This window comes from Zootermopsis nevadensis, unplaced genomic scaffold, assembly GCF_977971745.1.
Source record: "Zootermopsis nevadensis isolate Lab colony 2312 unplaced genomic scaffold, Znev_1.0 Znev_ptg000046l, whole genome shotgun sequence".
Classification (NCBI taxonomy): domain Eukaryota; kingdom Metazoa; phylum Arthropoda; class Insecta; order Blattodea; family Termopsidae; genus Zootermopsis; species Zootermopsis nevadensis.
The window spans coordinates 234,548-257,610 of record NW_028259178.1 but is presented as its reverse complement, the minus strand read 5'-3'; the positions used below and the strand labels follow the sequence as shown (position 1 = coordinate 257,610).

The following is a 23,063-nucleotide window of genomic DNA, read 5'->3' as shown; positions in this document are numbered from 1 at the left end:
CGTTCAAATAATATTTAAGAATCCAGTCCGTACCGCGAAGAAAACACAACGCCTCACCATTACAAAGATCAGCTGGTTAACGCTGTTTAAGGAAATAATATAATTTATTCTGATAATTAATTAACCATTTAGAGCAGAGACTCGTTCAAATAATATTTAAGAATCCAGTCCGTACCGCGAAGAAAACACAACGCCTCACCATTACAAAGATCAAGTGGTTAACGCTGTTTAAGGAAATAATATAATTTATTCTGATAATTAATTAACCATTTAGAGCAGAGACTCGTTCAAATAATATTTAAGAATCCAGTCCGTACCGCGAAGAAAACACAACGCCTCACCATTACAAAGATCAAGTGGTTAACGCTGTTTAAGGAAATAATATAATTTATTCTGATAATTAATTAACCATTTGGAGCAGAGACTCGTTCAAATAATATTTAAGAATCCAGTCCGTACCGCGAAGAAAACACAACGCCTCACCATTACAAAGATCAGCTGGTTAACGCTGTTTAAGGAAATAATATAATTTATTCTGATAATTAATTAACCATTTAGAGCAGAGACTCGTTCAAATAATATTTAAGAATCCAGTCCGTACCGCGAAGAAAACACAACGCCTCACCATTACAAAGATCAAGTGGTTAACGCTGTTTAAGGAAATAATATAATTTATTCTGATAATTAATTAACCATTTAGAGCAGAGACTCGTTCAAATAATATTTAAGAATCCAGTCCGTACCGCGAAGAAAACACAACGCCTCACCATTACAAAGATCAAGTGGTTAACGCTGTTTAAGGAAATAATATAATTTATTCTGATAATTAATTAACCATTTAGAGCAGAGACTCGTTCAAATAATATTTAAGAATCCAGTCCGTACCGCGAAGAAAACACAACGCCTCACCATTACAAAGATCAAGTGGTTAACGCTGTTTAAGGAAATAATATAATTTATTCTGATAATTAATTAACCATTTAGAGCAGAGACTCGTTCAAATAATATTTAAGAATCCAGTCCGTACCGCGAAGAAAACACAACGCCTCACCATTACAAAGATCAACTGGTTAACGCTGTTTAAGGAAATTATATAATTTATTCTGATAATTAATTAACCATTTGGAGCAGAGACTCGTTCAAATAATATTTAAGAATCCAGTCCGTACCGCGAAGAAAACACAACGCCTCACCATTACAAAGATCAAGTGGTTAACGCTGTTTAAGGAAATAATATAATTTATTCTGATAATTAATTAACCATTTGGAGCAGAGACTCGTTCAAATAATATTTAAGAATTCAGTCCGTACCGCGAAGAAAACACAACGCCTCACCATTACAAAGATCAGCTGGTTAACGCTGTTTAAGGAAATAATATAATTTATTCTGATAATTAATTAACCATTTAGAGCAGAGACTCGTTCAAATAATATTTAAGAATTCAGTCCGTACCGCGAAGAAAACACAACGCCTCACCATTACAAAGATCAACTGGTTAACGCTGTTTAAGGAAATAATCGCTGTTTACCACGAGAACAATACGATGCACAATACTCGATGAATATTAAAGCAGGTGGGTCATATAGTTACCACCAGGCTTCTAGGGGAAAATATATACCACAATACATAAATCATCTAACACGAAGAGGACAGTTTTCTGCGAGACTGTGACGTATAATCTCGTCCTGACGAAGGAGACACTACGCACGCACCTCTGAAATGCGAGTCAACGGGTCACCTACTACGAGACTACAAGGCGCAAAATCACAGAAGACCCATGTCGAATCTAATAATATTAAAAGAGCTGTTCAATTTATGGAGCTAGGAATAACAGGAAACTGACTTCAAAGCACTAAAATATAAAACGGTTTAACACATCAGAATTTACCACTGAAATTATGACTTAATTCACGTATTCTGTGATGTTTGGGGTATGAAGAAAGTTCGATGCTCGTACATAGTCTTCCAAAGGGGATTAAATATAAACATTTTAATCATGTACACATGTAGTTATTTTTATAAAGGCCCTATGTAAAATGACATACTTCCAATGCCCTCGTAAACTACTATTATGTTTACCTATAAAGATTATAAAACATACGAAACAACATATTAGGCACACAGAAACTGAACAAAATACAGGGGATTATAACACAGGAAAATAGCAGCTTCCTATTGATAACAATATAGCAACAAATTCAAATTATTGAGTTAAGAATATACTGAAAGTTAACTTCGTTATAATAAAGTGTGAAACTCACTAATTCGAGCATTTTAAAGAAATCATATCAACTGACCAAAAAAAATCTGTGATATTACGAACGTGTGCAGAGTCCATAAAAGAACTTCTGTTATTTAATCCGAAGTTGGCTGCACGTTTTACTAACCACATCAAAAATCACAAAACACAAACACTTGAAGCAATAGGCATTAATCGCGACTTACTTTCAAAATCTTCATCGGACATCTGTTTCAATATAATTTTCACAAATATTAATCTGTTTTGTTGATAAACGGCGACTGTAAAACTGTAAAAAAACCCACGAAAATACGTATTTTTGCACAGAAACCTAACCTAACCACGCTTTGTCTACACGCCATCTTGAACTGGAATCGAGTACCAACATGACCAACTTAACGGCGCAAAAAAAAAATAAAACAATTCGACGAATACGGCGTCAGCATAACAAGCGTGCCATGTTACCGGGGAATATCATTTTAGGGGCTCTGCCCCATGTACACTAGTTCTGTCCGGGCTCAGCTTGGTTTCTCTCCCATGGGGTGTCAGAATTCTCCTCAGAAATGCGTACGGTTTACTTCTAAATATGGCCGTCTTCTGCGTTGTAGCGCTGTGTAGTCTGGTAGACGTTTAAGAGCGTTTCATGGCTCATCGCCCTGATAATGGAGGCAGGAAAACCTCTGAAACGTCGGTAAACTTCAACCAGACTACACAATCCAGAAGACAGCCATCTTCAGACTCACCACCGTCTGAACCTAAAATCCTACGGCCAACTTATAATCTCCAGACACAAATCTGATCCCCTCCTAGGCCATCCGTTGTTTACATGGCACGAGGAAGTTTATTTGAGGTGTGACCGCGTGATTTTGGACAAGGTCAGACCAATGTTACTTCTACGTGGGCAGAAACCTCATTCCCTGAGATTTAATTGGCAATAAAAAGACAGTTCGGTTTGAGAGCTGTCCAAGACGCCTTGAACTTTTGGGCGTCGTACGTGAGGCGGAAGGCGTGTATTAGGTTGCCTACCCTGCCCCCAGCGGCGAAGACCCCCGCATGTAGGCCGTTACTTCCAAATACAAGCTTACCAACCATAGAAAGTTTCAGTTCACTGTGTAAACCTAAGATTGAAGATCATGTCTACTATCAAAATGTCTCGTATTCGTTCTAGAAATACCGCAACGCGAACTTTAACGATGATAAGTGTTCCTCTTGTCTGGAATGTTCATATCACCGCCATATTGAGAGTTTTAACTTCGTTCTTACGTCTTAATTCGGCTGATCAACGAATTTCTTAAGGGATCAATCCAATTATTTATTAATTTGTTAACTAGGGAGGCAAGACACACTGTTGTTAATTAACGAAGTTCGTATTATATATATATATATATATATATATATATATATATAAAACAGCTGGCAATCTACGAGAAATTTACGAACCACATAATATGCCACGTTCCTCATTTCCTTTGTTCTGGTCCATTAATTCCGTGTGTAAGAACTATTGATCTATCTGCTGTGTTTTGTTAATTAAATTTAAAATATCTAGTTCTTAACCTATACCTTAAATTCTCTTGTTATCCAACTGGAAGGTAGTCACTTCGACAGTCCGAAATCTCTTTGTTATTAACCGCGTGTCTGACTAACAGAGAATTTTCTTTAATCTTTCCAGCTGTGATTCTTTAGCCTACAAGAGAACATCTAAAAACTTTAATTCCTGAAACATTTATATTTGACATTCAGAAAAGTTATAACATCTTAAATTACTCTATAATTTCATATTAATTCCGAGCGGGCGGGCTGTGGCCACAGAAACGCTGTTCACATTCTCAAGTAATACACGAAGCGGTCAACTGTTTGGTCTGAATTCAGTTTCGGCTCCGATAATTTCCCGTGACGTTTTCCCAACCAAGACATCGCATCCTCACTCACTTATTGGGAGCGAGCACACCCGATCCAAATTCGTCAAAATTTACCGCCTCACTGTCAAAGCCATTAAAATACTTATTTAACCTTTCAAATTATAATTTTAACTTCACTGAATTACAACATCAAAACTTCTCACTACTTCTGTTTCAAAGGGGTTCGTTCCAAAACATTCATTCGACCCACATAAGACATGAGGAAATTAAGAGCAGATTGAATTCAGGTAATTTTTGCTGGCATTCAGTTCAGAATCTTTGGTTTTCTCGTCTCCTGTCAAAAACCTTAGAGATTAAAATATAATTTTGCCTGTAGTTTTGTATGGGTGTGAAACTTGGTCTCTGACGCTAAGGGAAGAACGCAGACTGAGAACAGGGTGCTCAGAAAAATATTTGGAACTAAGAGCGATGATTTGCTCAGAGGCTGGAAAAATTGTACTCCTCGCCGAATGTAATTCGACTGATCAAGTCAATGAGGATGGGATGAGCAGGGCACGTAGACCGCATGGGAGAGGACAGGAATGCATGCAGGGTTTTGATGGGCATACCAGAAGGAAAGAGACCACTGGAAAGACCTAGACATAGGTGGGAGGATAATATTAATATGGATCATATGGTGGGGTGGTGTGGACTGGATTCAACTGGCTTAGGATAGGGACCACGGTGATGAACCTTCGGGTACTATAAAATGTTTGGAGTTTCTTGAGTGGCTGAGCGACTGTCAGCATCTCAGGAAGGACTCGGCTTCATAACAGTAAGTAAGTTGGAAGACATAAGCGTGGCGCACCGAAGCGGTAATGGATCCATCTCTCGTAACGCACGACTTGTAATTCAGCGTCATTAAACCCTCGTTCCTAACAGCGTCTACAGGAGCCTCTCATGTGCATCGGCGTCCGTCTGTCTGTGTCTGTCTAAATGCAACATTAAATAACCGTTGATAAAGATTTGTGATTTTCATTTGAGAAATCTGGATTTCCGTCTTCAAAGGTAATGAATGTTTCAAGAAACTGACTTTTTGAAGCCAACACTCGTTCAACTGGTCACGAAAGCAATATCAACGTGAGCACTACAACCATTTTCGTATTTATCGCCATTATAAGCCAGTGCGGCCATTGCTCTAGAATTTACACATCAAAGAACAAGTATTTTACTCTGAGAACGAGTTTTCTCGTGCATGGCACGAGCCGGGTAGCTCAGACGGATACTGAACCAAAGCGGGAAGATAATATTAAAATGTTTTGTGGTGCCATTTATATGGCTAAACTGTGTCACTTTACATTCACCGACAATAAAATAAAGGCCTAACACAATTTTAAGTTTAGTTAGTAATCAGGAGATCGATTTCGAGAAAAATCTAAATTATTTTCTACACCTTACATCGGGTCAAATCTTCATTGCCAATGGTTAAAGGGGCCGGAACGTGAAGGTGACACTCGCCCCACCTATTACAGGAACGTACGGGTGCTTACGTACAGAGGTAAATTCACATCTGTCGTTTTTCATGAAAGTCTGAAGTTCCTAAATTGCAGTGAGATGAGATGGATAATTAATCCAATTCAACTGATCAGTTACGTAGTAGAATTCTGACAAAGACAGATGGATCTCAGAAGTCGTAGTTCTTTCGTTGTCGAGATATTCCTCAGGACGCTGGAAGCATCCTCTAGTGAAAAATCCCACTGGGGCATTCGCCAAAATGTCACAGGACACACAGCTACAATCTTTAACCAACAAAATAATTTCTGCAGTAAAATAACCCTACTTTACGCAAATTTATACAAAATTGGTCACATATTCAAAGTTAAGGAGAAAAATTGTGTGATCTTTTGGCTGAATTCTGTCAATAAAAGGGTACCAATTATAAGAAAATTAACTTAACGCAGAAAGTTGGTAGAAATGTCACATCAAAATCACATTTCTAACTAATTACACCTCAGTTCAGATACAGATTCATTCGCGGTTTTATTCGGAAACTGCAATTTCAAGGTTATTTTCAAATAGCACGGATATTGAATAAAAATATTTTTTTTTCTAAGTTGGCACTAGTCGCCTGGTTTAACTGTTTTAACCTTGACTATTGGCAACGGAACACTGATCACTCATCAAAACCTGAACTGACCTTAAATAAAATAAAGTTTATCTTCTTACGCAACGATAAATCAACTGGAATATCGGATTACAAGTGACGTAACTCATAATTACCTGCTCTAGAATCTCTAATTATAAGAAACGTGAGAAAAAATGCATTGTTACAGCTTACCTTCTGGAAGTCCAACCGAATAATCCACCTTTAAAAAGAGTTTCAGACTTTGTTTATTATATTTTCACACACGCGCTCGCCACTTAGACTTTATAAGTTCTATATCACAGACATCACTCGCTCGCACTAGTACGGAAAACTTCCTAGATCCATTATCAAGGTTCCGAGTAGAAATGTTGGTAATCAAATGACGACTGCTGCAGGTGCGAGGTGCCTCCAGGCGGCCGTGTACTGTATTGAGCTACACAACAGCTGCAGCGGGCAAGGAGTTCTTACGGGACGCATAACGGCGTCATTTTTAACTCAGCACATTTTGGTGTGACCCTTTCGAAAGCTTCGTGATTCTCTTACAATGCGCCCGTTAGCCTAATTTTCTGGTTACTTTTCTGAAGGAAACACAATCTTTTACACTAACAATTATTATAAATTTGACAACAATGATTAATTAATTAGTAAGCAATTATTTTAAACGTGTCCCTTGTCTCACGAGTATGCAATATTCATACATTTCATTGAAACTTTAGTACATTAAAAGTTTTCAGTCCTTAAACACAGAGACGCTGATGATTTAAAATGGCGTACAAGAATTTAGCTGGGTTACGTTACGTAAACACGACACATGAGAAATGTATAAGCGGTCTTCAAAGTCACGTTTCAGATGTAGGACAACAGAATCTCGTCCGATTCTTAAACAAAGCAGATGTCTGTATTTGTTCCATGTTTCGACAGCGATCGGCCATTACTAACTCAGCTTCCGGAAGAGTTAAAAGTCTAACAGATATTACCGTTTAAATAAAACTTTGTGACAGATTTATTGTGAAGACGGAACAAGCAAATTCCCTTTCTATGGAGTGCAGACGAAGACAAAACTTTGTTTCATTTACATGCGTATGCCTAATAAGACAATATTTATCAGCTGTAGTCATATATAGATTAATTATTTGCTGCAATTAACAAGCTAATTTGGAAAAATGTAAGCCGCGGAATCAAGGCTGCTCCAATCACAATTTCATGAAAAGTAAACAATACTGTTTTAAAGCACGCCATTCTATCTTTCATCTTCCATTTTCATAATTCAAAAGTTTTGTTTACAAAATATTTAACCCTTTGAAGCCAAGGTCGCCTAAATAATATTTAAGAATTCAGTCCGTACCGCGAAGAAAACATCACTTCACCATTACAAAGATCGACTGGTAATCGCTGTTTAAGGAAGTAATAGATTTTCATTACGATAACTAACCATTTGGAGCAGAGACTCGTTCAAATAATATTTAAGAATTCAGTCCGTACCGCGAAGAAAACACAACACTTCACCATTACAAAGATTAACTGGTTAACGCTGTTTGTACCGAGAATCATACGAAACCAATAAATACAAAATGCAAAGTTACCAACTGTTGGGAGCAGTTGGTATATACATATAGTTACTATTAGGATTTGAAGATTTAAGGTCTTAATTCTCTTCCCAACTAATTTCATGAACAGGAGTCCTTCAGAAGGTAACATTACGCTGCCATTAATAAAACAGATCTCAAAATTTTTAACTGACAGTATGTGACCCTACAAAATTCACAAAACAAATTTTCAAACACTGTTAACCCGAAGGGCTGAAATTTTATGCAAAATTCATGTTCGTGAATGAATACTTAGTTCAACAACGGCAACACACATTGCTAATTTCAAATGCATATGCGCTAAACCTCGTATGTGAAGTCAGGAGTACAACGTACAACCCACACACGAAAGACAATTCTTCACTGGATGCCGGTTTACGGAAACTGACCACAATTCTTAGGCTACAATTGTAAAAACTGTGACTGTAAATTCCTAACAGAAACACTATAAAAACATATAATAGCACACAAAGCTTGCAAACCGCAATCTCTCGACACGCCATGTTGCACTAGACTTGAGTACCAACACGACGAATGTAATAGCGCGAAATTAAACTCACAATGCCAGTAACAGAGGTGTGTCATTTTATCACACAGTTGTAATTCTTAGACTAGTCACCCCAAGTTTCTGCGCAACTGCCCCGTAGACAATTAACTGAAGTGCTCAGTTAAAATGTACTACTTTAATGGATGAGAACCAGCGTTGTGATAGTGTGAGCTCGATTCTTATAACTAGGGAGTTTTAAGGCATAGGTTGGCCAGACTGTCATGGGAAAAGGAACAGACGATGCAGAAACCACAGAAACATTCTGCGCATGACAAGAATCGTAGTGATGCCGGCTAGGAAACAAATGTCCTGACCGATTCCGTGATATTCTTTACTCATACTCTTGCTTGTCATGACGTTGGGCGTGACTGGTTTACAGGAGATAGTTGATACCAACCCCTCCTCTATCATAACAGAATACGTTAAGTTGGTATTTTAACCTTTTACAAAGTCCACAAACCCAGCAAACCAGATTATGTAACACCTTCGTCAAAACCCTACAGAATCCAAGGGCTATTACTACCAATCATTTTACCAATAAAGAAAATACCTTTCAAGTTTCTCCATTAACAAACCTGCACTATTAACATGGCACTTTCGTTCTGCACATGCAAAACCATCTTCTCTTATACAATTCAGTTTACAATGAAGTCACCTTACGTAGGTTAGTTTGGCACTGGTTAAATAATCAGCCAATTGTTGGCATCATGTTACCTCTTAACTGAGATGGCCTTGCTCTCAACTGCTTAGAAGAGAAAGATTTATATACACAAGTTGCTCAACATATTAGCTAATGTTTACTGAGACTTGGAGTCAGGGATTGCTGGTTTGTAGGTCCAGATTATCACTTATTCACCACTGCAACTCTGCAGTTACCGCTACAAAGAAGTTACTAAAGGACCATAACCAACCGGGTACTCAAGTAGAAAAGATTGTATTTTAATGGTTTATTCAACATATAATTTATATGCATCTTGACAATCTGACCTCATTCTATGAGTGAAACATTTCCTCATAGTTTCAATTAAACAATCAGTTTATCATATTTAAAAAATGCTGCTTATGCCTGTTTTTCTATTAATAACAATCGCACATGACATCTAATTATCATTCTACCAAAATTAATTCAAAAATAAATAATGTAGGATTTTTAACCTGTGCCTCCTTGGAGGACTAGCAACATAACAACACAACCAAGACAGTATCGCCAGCCATCCAACAGAAGCTCCGTACCAGACATAAGAGCTATTGAAATGGTGCTCTCCTGACACAATGCAGTTAAGTCACCCAAGACTCGTAAAGGATTCCTTCGCTGGTGGCGACACTAATATGATGGAAGTGCGAGAATGTCGAACACAGATCATACAAGCACATCTCAAGCACTGCCTGTCCCAAGGCTTGAAAGTAACAACTTTTGGCTCCTTCCACTAAAAATTGGATAGGCACATGCTTCTTTTGTCAAAAAATACAAATAAATAAAACACTTTGAGAGCAGCCCTCGCCAAAGAGCAAATCAACAAGATCTCATACCACCGCCAAATCAAATGGCCTGTCTGCACAACATCCATGAGATCGCACATCTCAAGTCCTCTTTGTCCCTCTCCTTTAACTTTCACTCGCAACAGATATCGTGGCATAATTATTTTTGGTGGCTTACGGGTTCTTACACCACGCCAGAGGCCATGTAGTCTCCTGTTGGCTTAGAGGCTTTTACACCATGCCAGAGGCCATGTAACAAATCATTCAACACCATTCATTCTCTCGAGGGAACTGCACATTGACATGAAAGATTATAATTTGAATAACAATTAATATTTAACATGTGCCCCAAACCGTAATGATCGCCAAAAATTAGCTTGCATTATATGCTCTTAGATCAACATTCTCACTTAAATCAGTAGCATTTATAACAGAAAGGATGATAAACTGAATTAAACACAAAATCAAACTTGAATTACCCTACTGTACCTCCTAACCATACTGATCCAAACCTAAAGTATAAAACCACAAGATTATGGGTTTCGCCACTCCACAAAACAATGAATCTTAATGTCTCTATGTCTCCGTGGCAAACGACATCGTCTTCTCCACCTTCATTCTGGAAGGACCCACAAAAGACCTGTTCTGCTCCATCTTGGGATGTGAAGTGCCGCTTATAATCCTCGCTGATTCTTCCTGTCCCTCATGTGCACTTGCCCCCTTCCAGTCAATTTCTACTCCTGTCTCTGGCCTGACAAGGCAATCCTTCCGTTTACACTAAGACATTCTTAAAATTAGCACTTGGTCATCTAAATATTTAAGAACTCAGTCTTTCACCATCACAAAGATCAGCTGTTTAACAAAATAATCATTATACAAAATCACAACACGTGATTGTATGGGCTATATGGATTCAACATGTTAATGGATGATGACCTCATGAGGCTGAATGTGTCTGGCATGATATAGTTGTTTTTGAAGTGTAAAAAGATTGTATGTGATTCTATACAGTTTGCAAGGTATATTGTTTTCTATATTCAATTCCATTAATGGTTTTGAATCCTTTAATTCACAGACCAATATACGCAGCATTAACATCACTCCGACAATACGATTGTATCAATGATCTATAACACAACAACAAATGTTGATACAATGTGAAAAACGAAGAAATAATAAGAAAATTAAAAATTAGTAATTGAGTTAAGAGTTTATAACATACACCTGATGACGGCTCTATGAAAGCCGAAACATGTCGAGAATGTTCCATATGTAAATCGAGTACTCGATGCGTAACAAAGGATAATATTTTAACCATTTAATTATCTTATATTACTTTATTGTGATTGACAGACAATTTTAATATATTTTAATACTATTTGTATATAAAAAAATCTTTTATAAGATTTGAGGTTTTCACAGCGGCGAGTATGAAGATTTCTGTCTTCTGGGTTGTTGCGCCGTGTGAATCGCCCTGATGACGGAGGCAGTATGACCTCTGAAACATTGGTTGACATCGACCAGACTACAAAGCGCAAAAACCCAGATGACAGAAATCTTAAAAAAAAATCATTGCTTGCACTGATAACCATACAAAACTCAATATTACTGGTTATTAAAGTAAATATGGTTATCAGTGATAAAACTCAAAATTCAATAGTAGTTTGTGGTGTTTAGTTGATCAGATTCATTTTTTGAAATAACTAACCAACTCCCATGGCGCAACAGCTCGAAGTCGAGCCTCGGCCTCCACCCATGTGGGAGGTTTCTTTGTCTTTTCAAGCGTGCCTCTGCACAATTTCTATTCAATCCTGATTTGTCTACTAAGTAGAGACATGGGTGAGAAATGGTCGCTGAATCTTGCTTACAAAACATCTTGTTTCATGTGCCGTAAATCTACGACAAGGGACTACCAATTTTGCTTCCCCTCTGAAGGAAGTTGTGCTATGGATTTATATCACCCTTAAAAATCCATTGAATCTTTTGAAATGAAACTACGAAATTTTTGAACAACTGCACCCTCGTAGCTCATACTGAATGTAACTCTTAGCAAACCAGTTAGACTGCAGTCAATAAGTTACAACTTGCACCTCCCTTTCAGAATACTTGTAATGGGAACTGTTACCACAGCAATCTGTACTAGCAAGTCGAGAGTTCTGTTGGGCCTGAAACACAAATATCCACACATTTTCGCCTCGTAGTCTCTACCAGACTGGTGAAATGTCGTGTTAGCAGGACCTGATGGTCATATTATTCTTCAACATGTTTATTGCCATGTGTTGGCATTTAAATTTATTTACTGGATTATGAAAGTACTGCTCGTAAACCGTGGTCTCAATTTCTTGTTTCCAGTGAAAGAACAACCACCTCCAAACACTCACTGTTACTAACAGCGAGCGGTTTCAAAAAGAAACACATTGCTTCAGGAGCACAGCGTTTTAGATGGATTAAAGAGGAAACTGGTCCAAATATGAATTAGGACACCAGCTAACATGACTTGGGTTTTCCATGGTATCCCCCAAGCCCCTCCAGGCAAATGCCAGAATCCATTATCATTCATAATCATTTTGCCAGATCTTCGAAAAAGATGAATAAATGGTGTACAGTCTTAGGGAACAAGCTGTAGCCTCACGGAAGAAATATCATATCGGCTGAGTATGTTTAAGCCGACGACAGCATCCTCGTGAACTCGCCTTGCTCCAGTCCGAGCCACGCTACCAACATTAGTAGGACTAAACCTATCCATAAGATGAGCATTGCTTCATGTTTCAAAGTGGCCTATCTCCCCCCTCTCGACGTTCTTTGAAGCCTTTGGCTTCGAGGCCCTGATGGGACAGCAGGGCAGGGCAGACCAGTCTCTTGTGTGTCTGTCGTGAGGGAAACGACTCGAGCTGTAAGGTCGATACCAGGTCTGTTTGGGGAGTCTAGTTTTATACCCAACCGAGCACTGAGCCCTGGGAGACTTGAGCTTTTCTTTATTTCTATATTTAAATTATTTTTATTAAATGTTCTTTGTTGCCCAAACGGGGGTGCATTTATTTGGTGTCTTGGCTTAACCGCTGTGGTCATTCCTACAACCGTACCACCTCCAGGCCTGGGATAGTTTGGTTTCAGTGAAGAGTTCTGAGGGTCCCCAAACGGGGGTTGAAATATCATCGTTACAAGATCAATATAAAAACTTCATTGTGAGTCAACCCAAAAATATGACTTAGCGAAGGTAGGGTAACCCATCAGTTTGTTACAAGTGTAAGGATTTTGATCTTTAGTAGCTCTTACAAATACAGCCTGTATTCATCACAGCAGATTAGTACAGCTTAAGAGGATATATGCATACTGGTTGCTGGTTTGTTTTGCATTTTGGACCCCCCACCCCCACCCCAACATGCATATGGCATGTGTTCTATGATTCTGGGCCAACGTGAAGTATGTTGTAACTTAGCACAAGGTGTAGCTATGACAATGCAATGGATTGGAACGACATGAGTGAATGGAAGTGAGAACGGTGGACTTAACCGCACTGCAAACATTAGAAGAAAGCAAATGCTATGTAAGGCGAGTCACTGGGTCATTTGTTGGCACGGGTCGCTACTCAGCGCAAACAAAAATGTGCCTATTAGCTGAATGAAACAACTCGATAATTTCTAAATTGAGTTTTCGCGTGATCTGGTATTTTTCATTTTCAGTAAAATGTGTTTATTCCTTCCAGGCTAGTTACAAACACAACAGAAGGCAATAAACATGAACTTATACCGCGTGATCTACAGGTCACGCAAACTCCTCATGTCACGTACCAAAAACCAAATTTCACTGAACATTTTTTTTATAGTAAGCGCTCGAAATGTGGAGCTACGTTCTGTAACGTCGTGTAACGGAAACGGTTTCTCCACACGACGTACCGTCGGTTTGTTTGGAAAACGAGAACAGGCAAATGTCTCCCTAAACTCAGTATTTCGAATTAAGCAAGAACGAGGTGCCAGGTAGTGTCCGACAATGAACATTTCGTTACACTTGGGAAAAATAAACATCCTCGAACTTCGATTGTCGAAAGACAAATGACGGACTGGAACTAGTAGGTTAGGACATGACGTGATTTGGATGGGCTCTTGTATGGTCAGAGCGTAAAATGAACAAATATTTTTAACATAAGCTGTGCGAACAATTTCAATTTGAAACAAAAGAACGACAGTCAGGAACTACAGTTAGGGTTCGCGATTTAAAATGCCGCAGTAACTGGATAGAACTCAGTACGCATCCGGAAGGCTCTGCGACGAACCAACTCGATCAAAGTTTTCCTCAGTCCCCTCCCCCAGCAAATGCCGAGCTCTCCAAGTGTTAACATCAAAATTCCACCCATACGTATCGACATAAAACTCTCACCAAATCCCGCCATTCCAAGGCTATCAAATTAAAAAATACTGCGTACGAATGCAGTTGAGTCCCTTCGCAATTTCTCTATTTTCCTCCACTTAGCAACAAGTTGCACCGTCACCAACACCTACTGTACAGTTTCGAAAGGTCGCCGCAACACAGACAGGCGGGCCGCGAGGACTCGGCCCATTTCAGTACACGAGTCATAAATACGCCCGAGTACATCGACGAAATAAATGAAACGAAAAGCCATTGCGCGGAATAATATATTTTTTTTTTAAAAAAAGCGGAAACCTTAATAATTTAATTGCATGTAAGTGCACTTACCGGCCGGTGCCATGTCCAGTTGTACTCAGTCACACGGAACTAAACTTTGCAAAACAACACGTCGCCGCCACAACGCGAACCGACCAGACCGACAGCTGAATCAAAACTAAGAGCGGCGAGCCAATCAGAGCTCCTCCTAACTATCCGCGTCTCCACGCACTCGGCAACTGTTCCTACAAGCCTATTGGTTCACAACACGTGGCTGAAGATATTCCAGCTTTCTCCTCAAGGCTATTATTTTACTGCCCGTAAGTTATGCATGGACGATTGGTGTTTTTTTTCCTTCTGTAAACACAAATTATTTTCATTTAGATTCTAACCAGTCGGTGCGCGAGATTTGCTCCCATGCGTGAATTTCCTCGATACAAAGACAAACAATATTTCAGTTTCACACCGACGTAAAATACAAAAAATGTCCAGCGTCATCTTCAGGCAACAAACTCATCCTTCTTCACTGTTTATTTTTAGAAACGTCATTCATGTCTCAATAAAAATTGTTCGAAGTTCGTGTCCCGGTGAGGGAAAGCTTTTTCTTACCAAAAGACTACAAAGGACACAACCTTCAAAACAGTCCCTGGTTCGAGTCCTCGTGATGGTTTCTGCAGCACGATATAAAAATGGCGAGACCACAGGAAGATATGCATATCACTTTGTATTTTCTGAGGCTTGGAATGTAAACCAAATCCGTGCAAGTTAACGATTTATCTTGAGGTGAATATATTTTATTATTTTTATGAACGTGATTGTTTCCCGCTCGATGCCCCTGAGGGGTGATCGCCAACACAGTTCGCGACCCGACACCAGACGCGTCTCGTTCGGGTGGCAATATTAACACCCGGCGAGGAACTTCTCCGGTTCCACTTGTAAACACCGCCACCGACTTATGAATAGGAAGAAGGCTTTAAGGGCAGGCCGGGGGACCCGAGGTTCCGTTGTTGGGACGGAGACCAGAAACTACACGCAGGCCTCGTCAGGATAGTTCTCAACGAGATGGGCGATCCCCAAGAACGGAAAACTGACCATGGAGGACAGGAATACGGTGGGCGCAATCAATTACTTTCGAACGGCACTTCGGGACCAGTGGATCAGCCTGATAATAGGGGCAGCAGGAACCTGAAACATCTACCAGACTACACGGCGCAACAACCCAGAAGACAGACGTCTTCAGTTGAAATATTTATAGTTAGCACGTGAAATATCTTCCTGAAATTCATTCAGATATTCAAGGGCGAAGTATCTAGTTTTCACGGATATGGAAATATCTATATTTTCTTTTGGTGGATCCAGAACCCGTACCCTATTAGGCAGCAACTTGTATGCAAATAACCCCGAGAGAAATCAAATCTAACAACGTTTGGTAAACCCAAGCGTCGGTACACACAAACAGCTTAGAGGAGCTACTCTGTGGAAGAACATCGACCTTGTTTTCTGGTTGTGGTCACCCTGGGCAATGCAGGAGGTAGCTGCCTTGCACCCGTTATCCTCCGGCTGCCAAATCCCACGAATGGCCTTGGTCACGCGGCTCCACTGAATCTCGGCTGGTGCTGAGGTCTGGTCGGGTTCAGCGCCGGGTGCACACGCCCTGTGCGAATGGCTCCGGCCGTCTGCAGTGTCTCCCACGAGCACGTTCCTGTGTCAACTCAACACAAATCACTACAGAACACTTCAAAATGTCCAAAGCTGTGCACGCGGACATCACAGGTGGAGAGAGTAGAGTCGGGCGAAGCCTCCGTGAGTTTCCCCGTGGGCAGGAGTCACGCCCCCACCAACACCAGGAGCATCCTCTCTCTCCCCCTAGGCTGCATCACGAGGTCAGGTAGGCGACTCACGGACCAAACAGCTTGGAGGTACACAACTGATGGGTAACAACCAATCCTGGAACTCAGTAGCTTTTAATGTGTGAACAGAATTATTCTGACGATCAACACAAGAAATACTTTCACAGTTTTGGAATTTAAGGATAAGAACAGCTGAGAAGAAAATTACAAATACAAATCACAGGAAGAGCTCAAAAATTGGCGGGGTCCACGGAGGAAAGACGCCACGGCCTTCAACGGACTGTAAAAGTGGGATTAATATTAAAATCCACGAGTCTCGACTAGTAAAACTCTATACACCATCTCCAATCCCTGCGAACACTGGAAGGAGACGCTCACGACACACAATTATTACAGAACCGACATCGTGGGGCGATTGCAGACTATTTAAATACAGCAATCAGATCGACATCAACACGAAAGATCGATACTGATCGCGATACTTGGACTGATCGGAACTGCTAGATTCGGCAGTCCGATGATACTTCAGATCACTACGACTTGACAGAACGGATCCTAAAGGCTATCATCGTCGATATTTCAGCCAACCATCGAGCTTATTGGGAGGCGACAATTGGATGCAAGATTCCAATGTAATTGAATTAGAGAAATTGGACCGAGGTTGGTCGAACAACGACGCCCATCTGCAGGATGGACGGTGAAGAAATGGCCTTTCTTAAGGCTGTGCCGGTCCAAGTTTGACCCCCGAACGTGCTGAACCTTGAGATGAAAGGTAAGCCAGGCTTTGGCATGTTAATCTGGTTGATATAAACGAACAAGGTGTAATTAGATGATTTTTCGAACGCCTTGTTTCATCTAAATTTGACAGAGTTATTAATTTTGGCCTTGTTAAACGTACTGAGTTGAGAGAATGTGGCCACACCCTCCCCGACATTCCTCTGGAGGGAGCCAGACGTAAACAAAACACACTTAAGCCAAAAAAACCCTTTCCAAATGTAGGGTGATGACTGCAATAAGACCTTCGCCTTAGTGCGACGGACCAATTGAATTTCAATACGGCTTATGGGCGATTTCCCGCAGTTATGGGGGAACGTATCAGATCGCCGCATTTAATTAGAATTCAATAAAAAAAATTACGTAATACAGGAGTATTTAAAGAGCGACTGTGGTTGCGCGGCGCTCTGGGGAAGAAGGAGAGAGAACTGATATCTGCTCTCGGATTGACTGATCTCTACTCTCCATGGAAGGCAACGAGGTGGCCTTTCTAAAGGCCCACCTCCCTGACCTGCTCCAGCAGGTACGGAAGCAGCTCCTGCACGCCATCGCCGCGGAAAAGAAGAGGCAGCGGGCAGCAGCAACAGCCGTGGCCCGAGGGCCTACTCGAGCCAACGCTGGCAAGAGGAAAGCCAACGAGTTGGACTTGTCCAACTCGGGCGGTTCGATGGAACCCGCATCTAGGCGCCCGGGCCAATGTCCGGAGCCGGGTCCCCTCCTCTGCCGGCACGCGGCAAAAGTTCATCGGCTCGATAGCAGCAACCACCTCCACGAGCGAACAAGCCACCTCGCGTGGCCGGCAACTCGGCAGCTACGCCGAGGTCAGCGCGGCGTACACCGGGGTAGTGGCCGGGCGACCGGTTAATGGGGCGACTGCTGGGGTGGATTCCTCGGCACCGCTCCCCACTAAAGCCGAGGCCTCGCAAGAGGTTAAAGGAGTGAGGGACGTGAAGTCGTCCCGCGGACCTCCCCCCGCTCACCCTGCCGCGCTGAAACCGCCAAGCGGGACAGTGAAGCCCTCAGCCAAGGGACCCGGCTCCAGCCGGGACCCGCTTCCTCGACGGAGGAGGCACCTGGGCGCAGGTCTCCCCGGGACTTGTCCGGGCCGCTCACTGGCGTGTCATCTGACGCCGCTTCTTCCCATGCTCAAGTGGACAAAACGGCTCCGGGGGAGCGCCGTAACAAAACCCCGGTGTACGTCTCTGGGGTGAAGGACGTACGCGGCTTCCTACGAAGGATTCGCGCGGAGTCGGGCTGCGGGATCGTGGCCCAGATGAAGAGAGACCTCGTGACTCTGGTGCCTGAGACCGCCGACGGGTTCCGGGCCACCGTCAGGGTCCTGCGGTCCCTCGGTGAGGGTGAGTTTTCACACATTCTCCCTCCCCGAGGATCGATGCATGTCGTGGTGATTAAAAACCTGGGCGTGCGCATGCCCGAGGCCGAGATACGCGAGGAGCTGGCCGCCACGCACATTGCTGTGCAGGGTGTCCTGCAACTCCGATCGACGCGCCGGGCCATGGACCAGGACGGTGACCGTCCCCTTACGCCACACTTTATAGTGTCGGTAGCACGGGGCCCCGACGTGGCGAAAGTGCGTTCCCTTACCGAGATCTGCGGTCTGCGGGTCAAGGTGGAGACGTACGTCGCACCGAAGGGCAGTGCAAACGGTGCCAATGCTTCGGGCACACGCAGCGGAACTGCTGCTATGCATCGAGGTGGGGGGTAATTACACTGCGAACTACAGAGGTTGCAGTAAGTGGAAGGAGGCCGAAAGGAAAGGCGTCTCCACGCGCCTGCCAGCGCCAGCTAAGCCTTCCCTCGAACAGGAGAACTTGGGCCCTGGGTGGAACCACGTGGTCAAGGCTGATGCTATAAAGAACCCCGCCCCAACGCCATCTGGCGCCATTGCACGGACTGAGCGGCAGGCTGTCTCTAAGGACGGGAATGCTAAGCCCACTCGTCCTGTAGTGCCGGTGGCGAATCCCAGTGCACCCTCTACCAAGACTGGACCCGCTCCAGGGCATCACAGATCTCCTGGAGAACCTCCCGACCGAGGCCTGCGGCGAGTTGACACGTCGTCTTCTCGCCGCGGTCCCTTCCCTTCCATCGGAGGAGGCAAGTCGTCCTCAAAACCGTTTTCCTCTTCGTAGCCGAGTATGACTGCGCGGCCTAGGAGACAGGGAAGTAAATCCTGTCTGATTGCGTTATGATTACATTTTACATGGAAATTGTCAATGGACAAAACGTGGTCATGATTGGCATCACGTATGGAGGTTTTGCATAAGTTCATTTTACTTAAAGTTGTGCCTGGTTCATAGAACGAGACATGTGTAACATCTTCTTTCACAGATCATGAATATAAAAATTGAGGAGTTTGCAGATACACATGAAGAGGAAGATCCTCTAGCAAGACATCCATCAATAAAGTCTGGACATGAGGACTCAATTTGTAGAAGACCAGTTCCGAGATGATAACTGTGTGTTTCAGCATGACAATGCTCCATGCCATAAAGCAGGGTCTGTTCGTGACTGGTTTGTGGACAATAAGGTTCCGGAAATGGACTCGCGAGCCCAGGGCCCCGATCTCAATCCAATTGAACACCTCTGCGATGAAGTAGAAAGGCGACCGCGCGCCAGACGCAGATCAGTTCAAGTTCCCAGAACGTAGTGTCACACGTAGGTCCGCGGAACGCACAGTGTCTCATTTTGTGCTAAATCACTCTCAGCGTTCTTCGCACGTGTTTGTGGTGAGCTCCTGAGTAAGGGTAGACAATGGGCTGTTACCTGGAGGACTAGCGGGCGAGAGTGGGTAGCTGGCCCGGGAGAAGCGTGTGGCGTGATGACGATAACCAAGCTATTGGACATTGCTCGGGATTGACGTTGAATTCAATGGTTTTAGCTGTGGAAAGTAATCCATGTCCTCTCGCGGAAGGGGATAGCTCTGTGAAACTTTTATGTACTGGTTGCGACAGGAATCTAAGGTCGGGAATCCAACGTGAATCATGTGGACGCTGGTATCATTATGGTTGTGGGAACGTGAAAGCTCAAGCAGCTGGAAGGGAGAAGTGGAACTGTGGTAAGTGCGACAAATTGAAGAACTTGAAGAAAAGTTGCTACTGGCGGGAGCTGGGAAGAGGGATATAGTGCCGGAAAAGCAAAGTGTATGGTGCTGGGGCGACTCAGTGGTGCGCAATGTTGGAATGTGTGCACAGATATGATGCTGGAGTGTTTTCCGGGGATTAGAAACGATCAGTTACACAGAAGAATAGAAGAGAGGGATCTAGGCAGTCCAGAAACTGTTATTATTCACGTGGGTACAAATGACCTAAGATCAACGAGAAATTTGGACTTTGTAATGGGAGAAGTGTCATGGCGGCGTATTGGTGCTCTTAATGACAGATTAGACTGGGTTGCAAACGGGAGAGAATCGAGGAGATTGCGGGATCGATCTCTGCTCTCGAATTCAGATTCTCTACTGATCTCTGCTCTCGGATCGACTGATCTCTACTCTCCATGGAAGGCAACGAGTTGGCTTTCTAAAGGCCCACCTCCCTGACCTGCTCCAGCAGGTACGGAAGCAGCTCCTGGACGCCATCGCCGCCGAAAAGAAGAGGCAGCGGGCAGCAGCAACAGCCGTGGCCCGAGGGCCTACTCGAGCCAACGCTGGCAAGAGGAAAGCCAACGAGTTGGACTTGTCCAACTCGGGCGGTTCGATGGAACCCGCATCTAGGCGCCCGGGCCACTGTCCGGAGCCGGGTCCCCTCCTCTGCCGGCACCGGCAAAAGTTCATCGGCTCGATGGCCAGGCGGTAGCAGCAACCACCTCTACGAGCGAACAAGCCACCTCACGTGGCCGGCAACTTGGCAGCTATGCCGAGGTCAGCGCGGCGTACACCGGGGTAGTGGCCGGGCGACCGGTTAAAGGGGCGACTGCTGGGGTGGATTCCTCGGCACCGCTCCCCACTAAAGCCGGGGCCTCGCAAGAGGTTAAAGGAGTGACGGACGTGAAGTCGTCCCGCAGACCTCTCCCCGCCGCGCTGAAAACGCCAAGGGACCCGGCTCCCAGCCGGCACCCGCTTCCTGGACGGAGAAGGCACTTCGGCGCAGGTCTCCCCGGGACTTGTCCGGGCCGCTCACTGGCGTGTCATTTGACGCCGCTTCTTCCTTCCACGCTCAAGTGGACAAAACGGCTCCGAGGGAGCGCCGTAACAAAACCCCGGTGTACGTCTCTGGGGTGAAGGACGTACGCGGCTTCCTACGAAGGATTCGCGCGGAGTCGGGCTGCGGGATCGTGGCCCAGATGAAGGGAGACCTCGTGACTCTGGTGCCTGAGACCGCCGACGGGTTCCGGGCCACCGTCAGGGTCCTGCGATCCCTCGGTAGTTCTTTGGCTAAACCTCGAGAAGCCATTCACGCTCTTAATATTGTACTACGAAGTCAATCAGCCTTAAGTTTTGTGCAGGTTGGGCGTTGCTTTTTTACTCCAACGGAACCAATAGTGGAGTTGGGTAAGGGTTTGGAAATGTGGCGTGGATCCTTCCAAACTGTCACCCTTGGATGGAAACCCTTCGCAAATGTCGATGTGGTACAAAAAAGGTTGCGATGAGCTGGCGGCCACGCACATTGACGTGCAGGGGGTCATGCAACTCCGGTCGAGGCGCCGGGCCATGGACCAGGACGGTGACCGTCCCCTCACGCCACACTTCATTGTGTCGGTAGCACGGGGCACCGACGTGGTGCTCTAACAGAGATCTGCGGGTCAAGGTGGAAACGTACGTCGCACCGAAGGGCAGTGCAAACGGTGCCAATGCTTCGGGCACACGCAGCGGAACTGCTGCTATGCATCGAGGAGGGGGGTAATCACACTGCAAACTACAGAGGTTGCAGTAAGTGGAAGGAGGCCAAGGCGGCCGCTGCAAAGCGTGCGAGAGGGGAACGCGGCCGAAAGGACGGCGTCTCCACGCGCCTGCCGGCACCCACATCGGCGCCAGCTAAGCCTTCCCTCGAACAGGAGAACTTGGGCCCTGGGTGGAACCACGTGGTCAAGGCTGAGGCTATGAAGAACCCCGCCCCAACGCCAAGTCCGCTCGTCCTGTAGTGCCGGTGGCGAATCCCACTGCACCCGCTCCCAAGAAGACTGACCCCACCCCACCCAAGGGTCAGTCCCCGCTCCAGGGCATCTCAGATCTCCTGGAGAACCTTCCGAAAAGGCCTGCGTCGAGTTGACACGCCGTCTCCTCGCCGCGATCCATTCCCTCCCACTCGGGGGGTCTCGTCCGCGAGCCATCCTCAAAACCGTTCTTCTCTTCATAACCGAGAATGACTGCACGGCCTAGAAGACACGGAGGTAAGGCCTTGCGGCTGGCTTACTGGAACGCCGACGTTTGTCTCCTGAATGAGACGCACCTCACGTCGGGTCGGGCTTTAAGGTTCGCGAACTATGTTTGCCACCGGACGGACCGCCCCATCAGGGGGGTGAGGCACGGCGATCCTCGTCCGCAGGGGCATAGATCATTACCCTGTGCCGGTCTCGGGTCTGGAGCACCTGGAGGCATCCGCCATGCATCTGGTGCTGGCAACTAGGAAACTGAAACTCGTGGCGGCTAAAAGGAACCACGCCATTTGAAGAAGAGAATGATGAGAGTGACGAAGACCTGAACCTTTACAAGTGAGTTCAATGTGTGACGTACAAGCTCCTTTAAACACAGGCCAGCGTTCTAACCGCTAGACCACCGTGGCTCTCCAAATGTAACCTTAATGCAGTAAATTAACGACACCTCATAGAGCCCGCAAATTTTGTCGCCCTTAAATTCTTGTGGACATGTAGAAGTCTTTAGAAATGAAAAGTGACTGATTTCACCTGCTTTTGTTGCAGGTGGTTGATTGGTGGAGTCTAGGCATCATCGTGTATGAGATGCTAAAAGGAACCACTCCGTTTGAACAAGAGGGTGATGAGAGTGACGAAGACCTGAAGCTTT

At 44.2% G+C, this 23,063-nt stretch overlaps 1 protein-coding gene across 1 annotated transcript in view; it reads right to left on the bottom strand.

The window, feature by feature from the left end:
- Positions 1–18,114, bottom strand: part of LOC110837714 (proton channel OtopLc) — a 125,188-nt gene extending 107,074 nt beyond the window's left edge. Inside the window, exon 1 of the mRNA XM_087360786.1 lies at positions 14,535–18,114. Coding sequence (XP_087216912.1) covers positions 14,535–14,547 — 13 coding nt within the window. The 5' untranslated portion in view covers positions 14,548–18,114. The remainder of the gene's footprint in view (positions 1–14,534) is intronic.
- Positions 18,115–23,063: the final 4,949 nt, after the last annotated feature.